The sequence below is a fragment of the Lacerta agilis genome, chromosome 2, assembly GCF_009819535.1.
Source record: "Lacerta agilis isolate rLacAgi1 chromosome 2, rLacAgi1.pri, whole genome shotgun sequence".
NCBI classification, from domain to species: domain Eukaryota; kingdom Metazoa; phylum Chordata; class Lepidosauria; order Squamata; family Lacertidae; genus Lacerta; species Lacerta agilis.
In genome coordinates, this window is record NC_046313.1 from 108,023,080 (window position 1) to 108,039,187 (window position 16,108).

At 46.2% G+C, this 16,108-nt stretch overlaps 1 protein-coding gene across 1 annotated transcript; it reads left to right on the forward strand.

Moving 5' to 3' along the window:
* The first annotated feature begins 2,290 nt into the window (after nucleotides 1–2,290).
* On the forward strand, nucleotides 2,291–16,108 carry APOM (apolipoprotein M). Its single transcript, XM_033141679.1, has 7 exons — nucleotides 2,291–2,520; nucleotides 4,893–5,035; nucleotides 7,952–8,025; nucleotides 10,206–10,304; nucleotides 10,408–10,508; nucleotides 11,562–11,600; nucleotides 15,989–16,108. Exons 1-6 carry the CDS (start codon nucleotides 2,359–2,361, stop codon nucleotides 11,583–11,585), a joined length of 603 nt encoding a protein of 200 aa, XP_032997570.1. The 5' UTR covers nucleotides 2,291–2,358; the 3' UTR covers nucleotides 11,586–11,600; nucleotides 15,989–16,108.

Consider the following 16,108-nt stretch of genomic DNA (forward strand, 5'->3'; position numbering starts at 1 on the left):
TGTCCTTTGCCTCAGGCAGCATAATATATTGGGCCAGCTTTGTATTGCAGAACAATATATCTCTAATAGGACCATATATATTCCCGGTAGATGGTGACCTTTCTCTATTTGTGGAATACCCTTTCTGATGAAGTGTATTTGGCTGCCCCATTATTAACATTCAGGAGGTGTTTTAAAACTTTCCAGAGAGAAAATAGCTTAGCTAACAGAATTCTTATCAGCCACCGTTGCACAAGATGAATTATTTGGACACATTCCCCAAAGAAGACTGTTTGGAAAACATTTCTCGGGAACTTGGGACTAACTAGGACATACTTGAAAAAGATGTAAGGTCGAAAAGGATCTATAGCTGGTTGTTCTGCAGTGTTACTGTTCATTGTCATTTTTAACATGTTTGTTCTTTGGAGTCCATAACAACAACAACAACAACAACAACAACAATTTATTTATACCCAGCCACTCTGGGAGGCTTCTAACAGAATGTTAAAATACAATAATCTATTAAACATTCAAAGCTTCCCTAAACAGGGCTGCTTTCAGATGTCTCCTAAAAGTCTGGTAGTTGGTTTTCTCTTTGACATCTGGTGGGAGGGTGTTCCACAGGGCGGGTGCCACTACAGAGAAGGCCCTCTGCCTGGTTCCCTGTAACTTGGCTTCTTGCAGCGAGGGAACCGCCAGAAGGCCCTCAGCACTGGATCTCAGGCTGAATGATGGGGGTGGAGACGCTCCTTCAGGTATACAGGACCGAGGCCGTTTAGGGCTTTAAAGTTCAGCACCAACACTTTGAATTGTGCTCGGAAACATACTGGGAACCAATGTAGGTCTTTCAAGACCGGTGTTACGTGGTCTCGGCGGCCGCTCCCAGTCACCAGTCTATCTGCCGCATTCTGGATTAGTTGTAGTTTCCGGGTCCAGCCATTATTCACATTTGTTGGTCTCATCACTTATTATGTTTAAAGCATAGGAATTCTTGGGGCATATTATACTGTACGGTTGGCAAAAGAGAGAGCTTGGGAGGCAGAGGATTCGAACCGCACACAGCAGGAGAAAACCAACCCCACTTCCAAATCAATGAAATTTAAAAGGGTCACTGGAGTGGCCAAACTAATCTAGAGGAAATCCCTATTTGATATCAAATATGTGCTTGCTTGCTTGCTTGCTTGCTTGCTTGCTTAGAACAAACCTAGTTGGTCTCTAAGGTGCTACTGGAAAGAAATTTTTATTTTGTTTTGCTTGCTTATAATTATAGACTACTCTTCAGAGTAGTGAACACAGTATAAAACAATGAAACAATTATTCATCATCGGAGCAAGACAAGAAATCAGCAGCGAGCGTTTGAATTCCCCTGCCCACTTACTGACCTATTTCCAAAGTGCTATGTGAAAATATGTGTTTAAGCTGCCATCTAAAAAAAGGGGGGGGCGGGGAAAGAGGGAGTTCCACAAATGGGGGGCTACCACAGAGAAGACCTTCTCCTGCTTCACCCTGCAACAGGCTACCCCTGCTGTTGGGACCACACAAAGGGAGATATGGAAGAATGGCAGATGAAGCTAATGGACTTTATGGAACTCGCTGAACTGACCGCGAGACTCCGAGACCAGAGGGAGGAGAAGGTGCAACAGGACTGGAAGAAATTTAAAGATTATTTTAAAAATCGTGTAAAATTGGATATCTGAGCAGAATTAGCATGGTGAATTGGCTTTAGCTAGTTGATGTTAGAAAAACTGTACACAAGAAGTATTGTTATGAACGATCTAAATGTTTAAGAATGTTTTAGGATATGTAGTCTAAGTAATGAACTATATTAGATTAATTAATGTCTTAAAGACTATTAAGAAGAGTGGTTAATGTTAAGAAAAAAGATACAAAGTTACTAAAGTATATTGATATTGAACGCAGTTGAGGGAGCGGGGGAAGTCCCCCCTCAAAGAAGATAGAAACTAGAATTAAATAATGATAGTTTATTGTTCCTGTTTATGTAGGTATGTATAAGTTTTCTTTTATTCTTTGTTGTTTTTGTTTGATATGTTTATTATGTTTTCTTTATTGTGTATTTGTGTATGTATTGTGTTTTTGTTGTTTAATGTGAAAATAATAAAATATTTTTTTTAAAAAAAAAAAAAAAGGAAAGAGGCATTCCATTGTGTAATGATTATCTCTGTTTTCCCGCAATAACGTCTCCATCATCAGGAACACTGCTTCCCTTGTTTGCTCTCTGGGCCCCCGGTTATGCTTGGTAGGGTCTTTCTGGATTTCAATCTCTCCCTCTGCTGTGAGGCACAGGGCAGCCCAGGCTGGACTCTAGACCCCAGAGAGCTAAACATTTAACAGGCAGGGGGCAAAGGTGAGCCTCGCAGGATGTTCCGTGCAGAGGTGGATTCTCCAAGTGTGTTGCCTGCCATTCCCGCAATGGAGGGTCTGTGGTGCTATCTCTTCTACCTCTACGGGGTCCTTGTGGACGCTCTCTCCTTGTGTGAGGGTCCCGCGAAGCTGCATGCCAGCGAGCTGAACCGAGATCAGGTAGCCGAAGCCGATGGAGGGCAGCTGGGGTTGGCGGCAGGTGGAAGCCTCTTAAATGCTTTGTGTCCAAGCAGGTAGAACCCTTGAAGAAAGAGGAGTCCTTCATCCAGCATTTGGGGGGGGGGGGAGACGAAATGCACATGATTATTATCACTATTTATCCTAATATTATTTTTCCATCACAGTGGAATCTTGGTTCTCAAATGCCTTGGTACTCAAACATTTCGGCTCCCGAACGCCGAAAACCCGGAAGTAAGTGTTCCGGTTTTCAAACAGAAGGCGAAGGTCTGATGCGGCTGTCAGGTATTGTTTCCGGGGCTCCTACGCCAATCGGAAGCCGCGTTTTGGTTTTCGAACGTTTTCGGGAGTTGAATGGACTTCCGGAACGGATTACGTTCGAGAACCAAGGTACCACTGTATTTTTTTATTGCCCCCCCTAGTAGCAGTTGCCTTTTTATTTTTATTTTGAACAATGAAAGCAAAGTATACAAATGAAAATTAAGAACCTGAGGAAAAGCACGCTGCAACGGATACAGGATCCGTCTAGTCAAGGGATGGGGGAACTGTGGCCCTCCAGATGCTGTTCCGACTCCCAACTCCCATCAGCCCCAGCCAGCAAGGCCAATGGTGAGGCATGATGGGAGCTGTAGTCCAGCTACATCTGGAGAGCCACGCAGGATCCCGTTCCCTGATCTAGTCTGTGCCTTCTTGTTTCTCATTGGCAGCAGGGCACAACTCCTGCCCCTGGGGGAAACACAGAGGAGGTTTATCAGAGGTGGATTTAAGGGAGTGCAACAGCTTTGGCCATGCTGGTGCAGAGCCTCGGGGGCACTGCAACACTTGAGTAGGATGGAAGGCAAGAGGCAGGGGTGTGAATTTAGGCATTGCCGCTGAAAGTTTAGACCTCCTACTGGGTTCAGGGGTCTCGCAGGAGGTGGAAAGGGGGAGAAAGTCTCATTATGCAAGCAGACCTCATTCTGTACACACATACATCAATGAGTGTCATGTTTAATTCCACCCCCTGTCCTTCTGCTTTTTTATTATTTTAATCAGGGTTTTGGGGGGGGGGGGAGCCTTTGGGAGTTTGTTTGTGAAGTGGCTGTTTCCTGCATTTATGATTTATAGCCAACTAACTTTTACTCAGAGTAGACCCACTGAAATCAATGCGCCTAAGTTAGGCATATCCATTAATTTTAATGTAAGGCTGTCATGTGTCCAGAATTTCCTGGATATATCTGAGATTTGTCCAGACGGAATTTCTGAAAATTGGTAAAATGTTCAGGAAGAACCAGGCGTATGGCAACCCATGTTGGAAGTGTTGGGTTTCCCCCCCAAATTTCCTTTAAAAAAATTAGCTAAAAAAGTAATGGGGGGCGGCGGGGGGAAGCTCAACAATTTTTGTGTCCAGATTATGGCAACCCTATTTTAATGGCTCTCCTCTGAGCAGGTCTAACAGTGGCCATGACCCTTTGTAGGTGGGGGTTCTTAGCATCATCATTTTCTTCTTCTGTGAAATGGGTATTTTGTGGGGCCCGTTATACATTATCAGGTTTTGAAATGTGCCCTGGGCCCAAGAAGATTGGGAACATCTTGGGAAAGAGCCACCAAAGTTAAAAGACACACTTTTTGCATGTAACATGCACTTTGGCCCAGGCCAAAGACATTTCGGCATCTGAGGCGAACCACAAAATGTGCCCCCACCCCCAGCCAGGGAAGAAGGGATGAGTGAAGGTCTACATCAGGAACTAGGGAGAAATTAATTTCTACTTTGGGAACAAGGGGGAAGTAAAGGGGGAACAAGGGTGGCGCTGTGGGTTAAACCACAGAGTCTAGGGCTTGCTGATCAGAAGGTCGGCGGTTTGAATCCCCGCGACGGGGTGGGGGGGAGAGCTCCCATTGCTCGGTCCCTGCTCCTGCCCACCTAGCAGTTCGAAAGCACGTCAAAAGTGCAAGTAGATAAATAGGTACCGTTCCGGCGGGAAGGTAAACGGCGTTTCCGTGCGCTGCTCTGGTTCGCCAGAAGCGGCTTTGTCATGCTGGCCACATGACCCGGAAGCTGTACGCCGGCTCCTTCGGCCAGTAAAGCGAGATGAGCGCCGCAACCCCAGAATCAGACACGACTGGACCTAATGGTCAGGGGTCCCTTTACCTTTAAAGATCTACACTGAAAACAAGGTGTGGGAATCAAACCAACCTTATCCAATGGTTGAAGTGAGAATTTATCACTACAGAAGAAGCCGGTGACACATTCCTTGCAGGTTGAATCTGCTGCCTCTGTGGATCCTGCCACCTGAGGCAGCTGCCTTGCCTTGCCTCATGGGTGTGCCGGCCCTGCTTTGTCCCCAGGCGTGACTCAGTTCTCCCCTTTGCAGTATATCGGCAGGTGGTTCTTCATCGCAGCAGCTGCAGCATCCCCTTCCTCACTGGCGACGTTCTCCAGCAGTGACAGCAGCATCTTCAGCATGACACAAAGCAGCAGCCCAGAGCGGTTGCAACTGGAGGCTGCCATCCGACTGTGAGTTTCATTTCCCTTTGGCCCTTTCCCCGCAAAGCACACTACTTTCCCAGGGAACCAAGACTGAGCAAAGGCTCTCTAGGGCCGGTGTGATGAAATAACAAAGAAGAGTGTTTCTCGAGCATGTGCAGAGCACAGGTCTCGAGATGTTTCGATCCAAATGGGACTCTCTACGTAGGACTCTGTGGATACCTTGAGGGGAGGGGGAGTTCGGAGATTTGGTAGGAGAGGATCCTGCAAGTTGGTAGTGTTGTAGGGGAAAAATGGGGTTGGTTTTTACACTCCAACTCTCCTCAAAGGATTCAGTGTCCCCTAAGTCTTATCGGTCAGAGAGAAATGGATGGAAGCAGCAGGAACCAGTCTGAGCAAGGAAGATAATTTATTTTTCTGTTGCAACAGTGCCTCTCCACACACACACACACACACACACACACACTTTGCAAGGAGGCAAGGACCCAGAACAAGATGTACAGGAACTTTTAAAGGCTTTAGAAATTGCCCAACTCCTTAGCCAAAGACCACCCAAAAGCATCACCCAAGCATCACAGAAAGAGGTGGGTCTACAGCAGAAATTTGAGTGTGTAGCTCATCTCCTGTCAGGGTACCTGGTAATATTTGCTGACTGTTGTTTCCTGGCTAGTCAGGGCCATTCCTCCCAAATCTGATACACAGCAGATTCTCTTTTGACAGGTCTGCTTTGCCTTTAACAAATACTTGCCAGACCGATTTGCAGGATCTGCAAGTGAAAGAAAATATGGGGAAAGGTTTTCCAAGATGAGAGGAAATGGATTCGGGATTGCTCAAATGAACTCAAATGAAGTGTAATTTTCTCAGGGAACATTTCCTAAATTTTGAAGGGTGACGGATTGGTTTTATGTGGAGTGTGTTTCCCCTGTGCGTGTGCACCCTAAGTAGACACCCCCAGTCCTTGCAGAAAAATACTCCCAGGAGGTCACACCAACAAAGGCCAAGTCCGTGCGCTGGTGCTTACAATGGCAGAACCAGCACCAGGAGTTGGCATCATTGGGCATTTGCCAAGGCCCCACTGCCACTCTGGAGATGTCTGGCCTTGCTGTTGTTGGCTCATCGCCTGCCTTTTCTGGACATGCATCTCCCACTTGCCTTCTGCTCTCTTCTGGGATAGGAGTATGGATTGGAACCCTTTTGAGCATGAGACCTCAAAGTTTTACCATTGTGTAGTAGATTAGTTTCTACAAACACTCACAGACACCCTTATCTGTCCCCCATCCCAGAAGGCAAGAAGCATCAACAGAGTTCAGGGGCACATTTCAGACAGGCAAAGCACCCCAGGGAATGTTTCAAAGGCCAGTTGGACCTCACACCTTATTTACCAAATCCAGTTCTCCACCAATTTACCACACATCCATTTAGTTAGATGCTCGGACATTCATCATTCAAGTTCTCTGTGGGGGGAAAGCCGTATCACTGTCCTTCCATGGACCTTTTTTCCCATCTGTCCAAATCACTCTTTCTTCAAGGAAAAATCTGGGTGGGTATTTCGCCAAAGATGCATGTAGTAACTATGAGAAATCCTGGATTTTAATTGAGTGTATTGTGTTCGAAAACCTCCTCCTAACAACAAAGGGACACAGCAGAGGGATGGTATCCGCAATATACAAAATACTACTCCAAAATCCCACGAACTCCCTAGGCGCAATCAAAAAACAATGGGAGGATGACATAGGATATGTGATTAATCCTACTCAATGGACCAGAATGTGGTCTAATCCCCCCTTTAAATCCTTATCAACGAAAAGAACTCACTCTGAAACTCACCTACAGGTGGTACCTAACGCCAAGAAAATTAGCGCTAATACGCCCAGGAAACTCATTCAAAATGCTGGAGAGGGGCACCTCCACAGGCACATACCTCCACATGTGGTGGGAGTGCCCCAAAATCCAACTATTCTGGACAACAACCATACAAGAAATATGTAAAATAACCAAGCAAGTATTAGAAACCACCCCAGAATTGGCCTTAATAAACATCTTCCAAGACAATAATGCCCAGTTATACCACAAAGAACTCATAACCCACCTACTTTCAGCAGCCAGAAACATCATAACCAGACACTGGAGAGACCTGTCAGGAGTAAGCATGGACCAATGGTACCAAATAGTGTGGAAAACAGCCTTACTAGAAAAAAATTAACCAATAAGCTGAAAATGACACGGAGACAAATAGAAGAAGATGCCTTCACCCCGGTATGGCTCCCCTTTATCTCACACACACAGCCCAACAAGACAACGACAAAAATCCACCAACAGCATACAAATCAATATGGCTAACCTGATCCAAAACACCCACCCACCCCACTCACACATGAAAACAAAGATCACCACAGCCAACCACAAATGAACAACCACACCCTAGGCCAACCCCAACCTCTCTCACCACCAAAGAAACACAAGCGAACAACAGAGAACCTGCACAAGCAACGCTGACATCAAACCCTACATATATTAAGTAAAATAGAAACTTCGTCACCCGACCCCACCCCCACCCATCTTCACCCCCCGTCCACCTCTTTCCCCCTTTTCTTCCTAATGTCTCAACAAATGAAACTGATTTGTAAAAATGGTACATGGGGGAAAAAAATCGAGAGAGACATTGCACATACTTTTGTAAATCAAGAAATCTTTAATAAAAATACTTTTTTTAAAAAATTGAGCGTATTGTTACATCAGCTGACCTACAGAGTGATATTGAAAAATATGCAGGATTTAAAAATAAATTAAGAGGTAACATGTTAAGAGGTTTCCCCCCCCCCCAAGGCCTCTCAGTTGTATCTGACTCCATTACATTTGGCTGGTTAGCCATCCATCCATCCATCCATCCATCCATCCTCTCTCTCTCTCTCTCTCTCTCTCTCTCTCTCTCTCTCTCTCTCTCAGGAAGACAGGCCAGTGTGTTCCCAGATCATGGATTTACTTACTTAAGGAGCAGAGTGCTGATCTGGCTACAGAAGGTAAGGCAGAACTTCCTTTTCTAATGGCCCTTTGGATAAGCCCACTCTCAAAGCTGAGCTCAGAACAGGACTGGCCCTATCAGCAGAGCAGGCAGAGGGAGGAGCGTTGCAGGTAGGGAGAAGCAGCAGCAAGGTGTTTAGGGGTCAGGACTGCGAGTGTCATGTGGCCTGCCTACCGGAGCAGCTGAAGACGCTGCTGTGTTGACCTAAAATTAATCTGCAAGTCCAGCCAGCTTCTCCGTGTGGAAATGGGAGGAGAGCATCACCTTGTCCTCCTCCTCCTGCAGCAAAATGTCTCAGGCCAGCCCCAGTTCAGAAAAATAACATGGTACAGCCAGTCAAAACAAAATTAAAAATTAAATTAAAAAAAATCCTTCCAGTAGCACATTAGAGACCAACTAAGTTTGTTCTTGGTGTGAGCTTTCGTGTGCATGCACACTTCTCCAGTGTTAGTAAATGAGATATGAAAGCTAGGAGCTAAACCTAGGTTATGGGCGGAACAACGGAATGTCTAGGCACACTTCTTTAACAACAAGAATACAAAGCTGAAAATGAGTGGACTGCGCTAAAATATTCTATTCATCTTTCACATGGTCACATTAATCTTTCCCCTGCCCCCCCCCTAATATTCTTAAGAGGGTCTCTTCTCCAGTCTTCAGAGAGTAGCTGGAAGTGGGGAGGCAGGAAAAGGTCCTCCTTTCCTTCCCCTCTGCAGTTTTAATAGGTGCAGTACCGCACCCAGAGCTCAGAAACTGCTCGCACTAATGAAATTCCCCAGCGCATTAAAATATTTGAATTTAAAATGAAATTGTATCTCACTATATGGTTATGACAATTGGATATGGACACTGCGATAACAGATAATGCTTTGAAAGACAAATTCTGGGACCACAAGGGAGGGAGGAGTACGAGTAATATGGAAAATTTTGGTTAAGACAATGAGAAAATACAGAAGTATTATGAGGCGGAAGTAGAGAAATGTTAAATAGAAAAAATGATGAGATGGATTTTAAATTAGAGTTAAAGTTAAAAAAAATATGGAATTATGTGATAATTTGGAAATCAGTAAGGGGGGGAATGAGGAAGTCACTGTAAGAAGCAATGATGGGAATTTAACTAACTGACCTAGGAAGAGGGTCAGCTGCACGCTATGATTTGGAAAATATGTGGTTAAATGTGAAATGATTTTTGTTACCTCTGTGAGAGGGGGGTTTTGTATTTGTTGCTCCCCTTGGTGGGAGAGGGGGGAGTCTGGAGTGTTTAGCCATGTATTGTATTTTATTGTTTTTAATTGGTTTTTTAATTGGAAAATCCTATAAATTCTAATGAAATTCCCCAGTGCAAAATGCGCCTAGAACAATGGGAGTTTTGAACGCTGGGTATAGCCCAAGACCATGTTTGAACCCTGATCCCGAGGTTCTCCCTATTTGTATAGCCCTACTAGGACTGGGGTGGCATTAAGTCCTGCTGCATTTGGCTATGTGCCCCAGTTACCCACAGCAAACTAGAGTGCGCAGCCAGACTGAGCAGTCCTGCTTCACTGTCTGCATGCTCTGCCTCCCTGCAAAGTGAACTATCTCAAAGTGAGTTGGTCTTCCAGGATATTGATAATAGCCCCTCAATTTACCTCTGCATTCAGTTGCTTGAATTTGTTTGGTATGTATCTCGACTTGAGTAAATGGTTACAGGTAGGTAGCCGTGTTGGTCTGCCATAGTCAAAACAAAATAATTTTTAAAAAAAAATTCCTTCCAGTAGCACCTTAGAGACCAACTAAGTTTGTTCTTGGTATGAGCTTTCGTGTGCATGCACACTTCTTCAGATACACTTCTGTTTCAGTGTATCTGAAGAAGTGTGCATGCACACGAAAGCTCATACCAAGAACAACTTAATTGGTCTCTAAGGTGCTACTGGAAGGATTTTGTTTTGTTTGTTTGTTTTGAGTAAATGGGTTATTTTTCTCACCCGCGTTCTGAAGTGGTACAGTCCTGGGATGGTGTCCTGGGATGCTTGGCAGGGGGTTGGACTAGATGGCCCTTGCGGTCTCTTCCAACTCTATGATTCTATGATTCTATGGGAAGGCTGCACCACGGAAATATGTCCATCAGCCTGCAGCCTCGACCTGCAGCTCCCATGACCTATTAGCATGGTGTTTTTTTTCTCTCCAACTTCTCCACTCCAGGCCGCCCTCACATGAGGACAGAGCTGTTCTCTGGCAAGTGCCCCGACTCCATCATTGTCCAGGAAACAGACCGAGACTACCAGAGGATCCTTCTGTATTGTGAGTCTTTCATCCACAGATGGGGAGCTTGATTGGGTTAGGGTAACGAATCTTGGAATCGAAATGTCCTCGCATCTGAGCTGCAACCGTCCTCTCTCCCCAGCCCGAGTCCTCCACCCTGCTGAGGGCTGTATTTCTGATTTCAAAGGCAAAGCTTCCTGCCTTGACATGAACGAATTCCTGCTTATACCCAGGACCCAAGGTAGGTATTACTAGTGAACTGGGGTAGCGCTTTTCATGTTGTTGCAGCTTTTCTGCTTTTAGCATCTCTCCGATGGAGGGTGGCCACATATGCATCACCCCAAAAATAGGACATAAGAAAACACAGATAGGTTCGCTTATACCTTGGTTCTCAAACTTAATCCGTTCTGGAAGTCCGTTCCAAAACCAAAGCGTTCCTAACCAAGGCGCGCTTTCCCATAGAAAGCAATGCAACAACGGATTCATCCGTTCCAGACTTTTAAAAACAACCCCTAAAACAGCGATTTAACATGAATTTTACTATCTAACGAGACCATTGATCCATAAAATGAAAGCAATAATCAATGTACTGTACTATAAAATAAATAAGACAGTATTGTAGATGATAAAAATTAAATGATGGTCATGTTCGGCCGGGAGGCTTTATCCATTTTCCGCAGCCACACAATCAATCATGACCTGGAAGCGGTAGCGCCGGCTCCCTCGGTCAGTAAAGCGAGATGAGCACTGCAACCCCAGAGTCGTCCGCGACTGGACCTAACGTCAGGGGTCCCTTTTACCTTACCTTTACTGTACAACATTTGTCTCACCATGTGGGGAAGACCACTCAGTCCGTTGCTCAGGTGGTAGCAGGCCGATGGGCAACTTCAAAGCCCCATGCTTCTTTCTTCTGCACCTCCAAACTGGATTTGGACTGGAGAGCACTTCTTATAGAGGACTGTTTCAAACAGAGGACTGTCCTTTGCAACGTAGGGCACCTTGTCAACCTTAGTCAGATGTGACTGCTCCTTTCTACAGAGGCTGTTTCTGGAGCACCCCAAAATCAAGATTGTGTACCCCACACTTGCCCTAAGCAAAGCAAAATCTTGTCATTATAGCTCAGCTACGACATCTCGGGGCTGGAGGAGAGCACATTTCTTGTCCACGACACACCCGGCTATGAAAACAACTTCACATTTACCATCCCTTGTTCTGCCCTGCAGACTCAAAATTCACTTCTGGATTCCAAAGACCAGAGTCACAACTAACTTTGCAATATTTCTCTACTTTCAGGTGGCCTGTGAATTCCAAGCATCTTGACCTCGAACTTCTTGGGTAAGATAAGCCATCCTGTCCCAGCCCAAATACATATTAACTTCCCTACCATCCTAAAATCACCAATCTCCCTGTGGTATGAGTCAAACCTTTTGTTGTTGTTGTTCAGTCGTTCAGTCGTGTCCGACTCTTCATGACCCCATGGACCAGAGCACGCCAGGCGCGTCTATCCTTCACTGCCTCTCGCAGTTTGGCCAACTCATGTTAGTAGCTTCGAGACACTGTCCAACCATCTCATCCTCTGTCGTCCCCTTCTCCTTGTGCCCTCCTCTTTCCCAACATCAAGGTCTTTTCCAGGGAGTCTTCTCTTCTCATGAGGTGGCCAAAGTACTGGAGCCTCAACTTCAGATCTGTCCTTCTAGTGAGCACTCAGGGCTGATTTCTTTAAGGAATGGATAGGTTTGATCTTCTTGCAGTCCATGGGACTCTCAAGAGTCTCCTCCAGCACCATAATTCAAAAGCATCAATTCTTCGGGGCGATCAGCCTCTTTATGGTCCAGCTCTCACTTCGGTACATTACTACTGGGAAACCATAGCTTTAACTATACGGACCTTTGTCGGCAAGGTGATGTCTTTGCTTTTAAGATGCTGTCTAGTTTGTCATTGCTTTTCTCCCAAGAAGCAGGTGTCTTCTAATTTAGGGTGCCTAATAGTAAGAAATGTCCCTGATCTATAGGCGTCTAGTTCATTCTCCACCCCCCGGAATAATTTATTAGATTTTATAAAGAGAGATACAAAGATGATGGGTCAAATATAGTTTTTGGCCCAAACTAATACGCTTATTAGATAAAATTAAAATGTAGATCCAGAGGAAAAGAAGGGAAAAGAAAGAAAGAAAGAAAGAAAGGAAAGAAAGAAAGAAAGAAAGAAAGAAAGAAAGAAAGAAAGAATTAAAAGAGAGAAAATAAATAAATAAATAAAGTTAAGAAACTAAAGCACTTCTGGTTCATCTGTCAGCTGTATATAACAACATTCAACTCATCTGCTCAAATATAACACTCAGCCAACTACTTCTTATAAACCAACATTCTCTTCGGCCTTCAAACCCAAATGTCATTACAGTCATACCTCGGAAGTTGAACACCCTGCTACTCAAACGTTTTGGCTCCCAAACGCCGCAAACCTGGAAGTGAGTGTTCCGGTTTGCGAATGTTCTTTGGAACCCAAACATCCGACGCGGGTTCCGTGGGTTCCGATTGGCTGCAGGAGCTTCCTGCAGCCAATTGGAAGCCACGCCTTGGTTTCCGAACGTTTTGAAAGTCGAACGGACTTCCGAACGGATTCCGTTTCAGCTTCCGAGGTACGGCTATATTTCTTTTACACACAAAAAGTGGGAGAGAGTTTTCCCATCTTTAGTAAATGTTAACGGCGACTTTTTCCTCTGATTAGACACATCGATTTCGCCATCTCGGCTAAGTCTGATAATTTCAATGAGCATTCCTCCATTGTTGGCAACAATGAGTCTCCCCATCTTACAAATATAGTTTTAAAATGGCCCTTGCCTAGCAGCTCCGGGCAGCTGGGTCTGCCTGCCATTTTCAATTCCCCAAAATGCTACAGCAAGGGCATTGTGGGAAACCGAAAATGGCAGCTGGCACCCTGGCACCCAACAACTTGGGGCTCATCGGAGAGCACGTTGACCAAGGCCCCATCAAAGCTGGAGGCAGCCAAGGGCACCTCAGAAAGAAAGCCAAGCGGAAGCAACCATGTTTTCATCCTCTTCTGGAGAGCAGGACTCGAACCAATGGCTTCAAGTGACAAGAAGGAGATTCCAACTAAACATTCGGGGGGGGAAAACCTTGACAGCAAGAATAGTTCAGCAGTGGAACGGTCTCCCTCGGGAGGTTGTGGACTCTCCTTCCTTGCAGATTTTTACACAGAGGTTGGATGGCCACCTTCATGGATCATAGAATCATAGAATCCTAGAGTTGGAAGAGACCACAAGGGCCATCCAGTCCAACCCTCTGCCAAGCATGAAACACCATCGAAGCATTCCTGACAGATGGCTGTCAAGCCTCTGCTTAAAGACCTCCAAAGAAGGAGACTCCACCACACTCCTTGGCAGCAAATTCCACTGTCGAACAGCTCTCACTGTCAGGAAGTTCTTCCTAATGTTTAGGTGGAATCTTCTTTCTTGTAGTTTGAATCCATTGGCCCGCGTCCGCTTCTCTGGAGCAGCAGAAAACAACCTTTCACCCTCCTCTATATGACATCCTTTTATATATTTGAACATGGCTATCATATCACCCCTTAACCTTCTCTTCTCCAGGCTAAACATACCCAGCTCCCTAAGCCGTTCCTCATAAGGCATTGTTTCCAGGCCTTTGACCATATGCCTTCAGCTGTGATTCCTGCATTGCGGGGGGTTGACTAGATGAACCCAGGTGGGGGTGTCCCTCCCAGCTCTACAATGCTATAAAACAAAGTGGGTAGTTAGTTAGTTAGTTAGTTAGTTAGTTAGTTAGTTAGTTAGTTAGTTAGTTCTATACCGCTTTGTATTTTTAAAAAAAACCTCAAAGCGATGTACAGCATTAAATCAATAAAACAATAGCCGGGCGATCGATGTTCCTCCGGCCTCATGAAGGGCCTCTTCAGTAGGGCTGGTGAGGGTGGGCCTTACCCCCTAGGCCAGTGGAAAGGGCCTTGCAGGGAGCGGCCTTCACACTCAGGGGCGTCTTACCCATAGAGGCTAGTGGCGAGAGGCGCCAGGCCACAAGGAAGAGGCAGAGGCTGGGACGTGGCACCTCCCTGCATCAGCTCGTAGCCGTTGCCCGCCTCCGCCATGCTGGCGCTGAAGCAGTGCCGTGCCCGGAGCCTCCGTCTGCTGTGGCCATCACAGCACGAAGCTGCCCAGCTGAGCCGGGAGGCGCTGCGGCCAGCCCACGCCTCTTCCCCGCCGGAGGAGCCGCCCTCCAGCGGCTGCCCGCCTCCTCCAACCCCACCGGCAGCGCCGACCTCCCTAAAAAACTCCTAGGAAATGGGGGGGGGGCGCACCGGAGGGAACTTTGCACCACAGTGCCGGATATGCTTAAGACGGCCCTGTTCACACTCACAGCCGGGTGATGTTATTCAACTATGGCAGGCATGTCCAACAGGTAGATCGTGATTTACCGGTAGATCACTGGGACTTCTGTGGTAGATCACTGGCTCCCCCCCAAAGACACTCACAACTTTGGCTCCCCTAAAAAAGCTCAATATTTTTGCCTTTACCCCAAAAACTGTGGCTTTCCTTCTCCCTAAAAGAAACACTGGACAACTTTGATCTGAATGCCTTACAAAACGGGCCTTCCTCCTCCCCAAAAGCTGAACAACGTTGACCTGAACCCCAAAAAAGGGGGTAGATCACTGCCAGTTTTTAACTTTGTAAGTAGATCGCAGTCTCTTGGGGAGTTGGCCCACCCCTGAACTATGTATTACGCGGAATAGACCTATTGGAATTAGTAGACCCAATTTGCTCACGTTTGTTAATTTTAATGGCGCTACTCTTGAGTGAAACTTAGTTCAATACCACCCATAGGAAGCTGCCTCATTCGGAGTCAGACAACCGTCCAAGCTAGCTCACTGGCTGCTGTAGCTTTCCAGGTTTAAGGGCAGGAGACAATCCTAGCCCTGGCCTGGAGATGCCGGGGATTGAACCTGGGACCTTCTGCATACAGGGCAGCTGCACTGTCACTGAGCTACAGCCCTTCCCAGCTTGCAGGCGAACGTCTGTGGCTCGCATATCAGCCTGCCCCTGGAATGCAGGGTTGCATTGTGCTATTCTCCGGGTGTGTTTGTTCTCTGTGGTCCACAGTCGCGAAGTTCACGGCAGGGGAAACCAGGAGGGCCTTACGGAAAGGGCCAGAGCACAGTCAGTAGAAGTGGGCAAAATTATGAAGAGCGTGGGGGCAGAATGGTTTTTCTCCTTCTCTCAATACTGCCGGAACCCGGGCTCATCCACTGGAGGTGAACGTTGCAAGCTTCATGGAAAAGAAAGGGCTTTTGAATAAACGGTACATTTTGCTCCCAAAGGAAGTAGTGGTGATGGGCGGTTGCGAAAGAGGATTAGACGAATTCATGAAGGATGAAGCAATCAATCGCTATTAGATGAGCCTCAAAACATTTGTGTCGGTACACGTTTTAACGCTGCACCATGGTTAGGTTGGAAAAGGCAGAGGAGGGGAAGATTTGCATACAAAGCCCAGGAGAAAAAGGATTGTGTAACAAGCCTCCAGGGCACTCCTGATCTCGTAAGAGACGCCGGGAGTCGCCAAGAGGCAATTTTGCTTTCTGGTTATCTACTCACCAGATCCAGTTCCCTAGTTGCTCACGGAACCAATGAAATTCGAAACCTCCGATTCTTTCAGTACCAACCCTCCTCATTCCTTCCTTTCTTGTTTTCACATCAGCTTTGGACCCGCTACGGCAGGACTTAACCGTACACAGAAGTTCGTTTGCCTCACTCACTGGGGGAACAGGTGGTTTTACCGGTCCTGTGGTGTTGAATAAAATTCCTTTGAGCCAAAAGT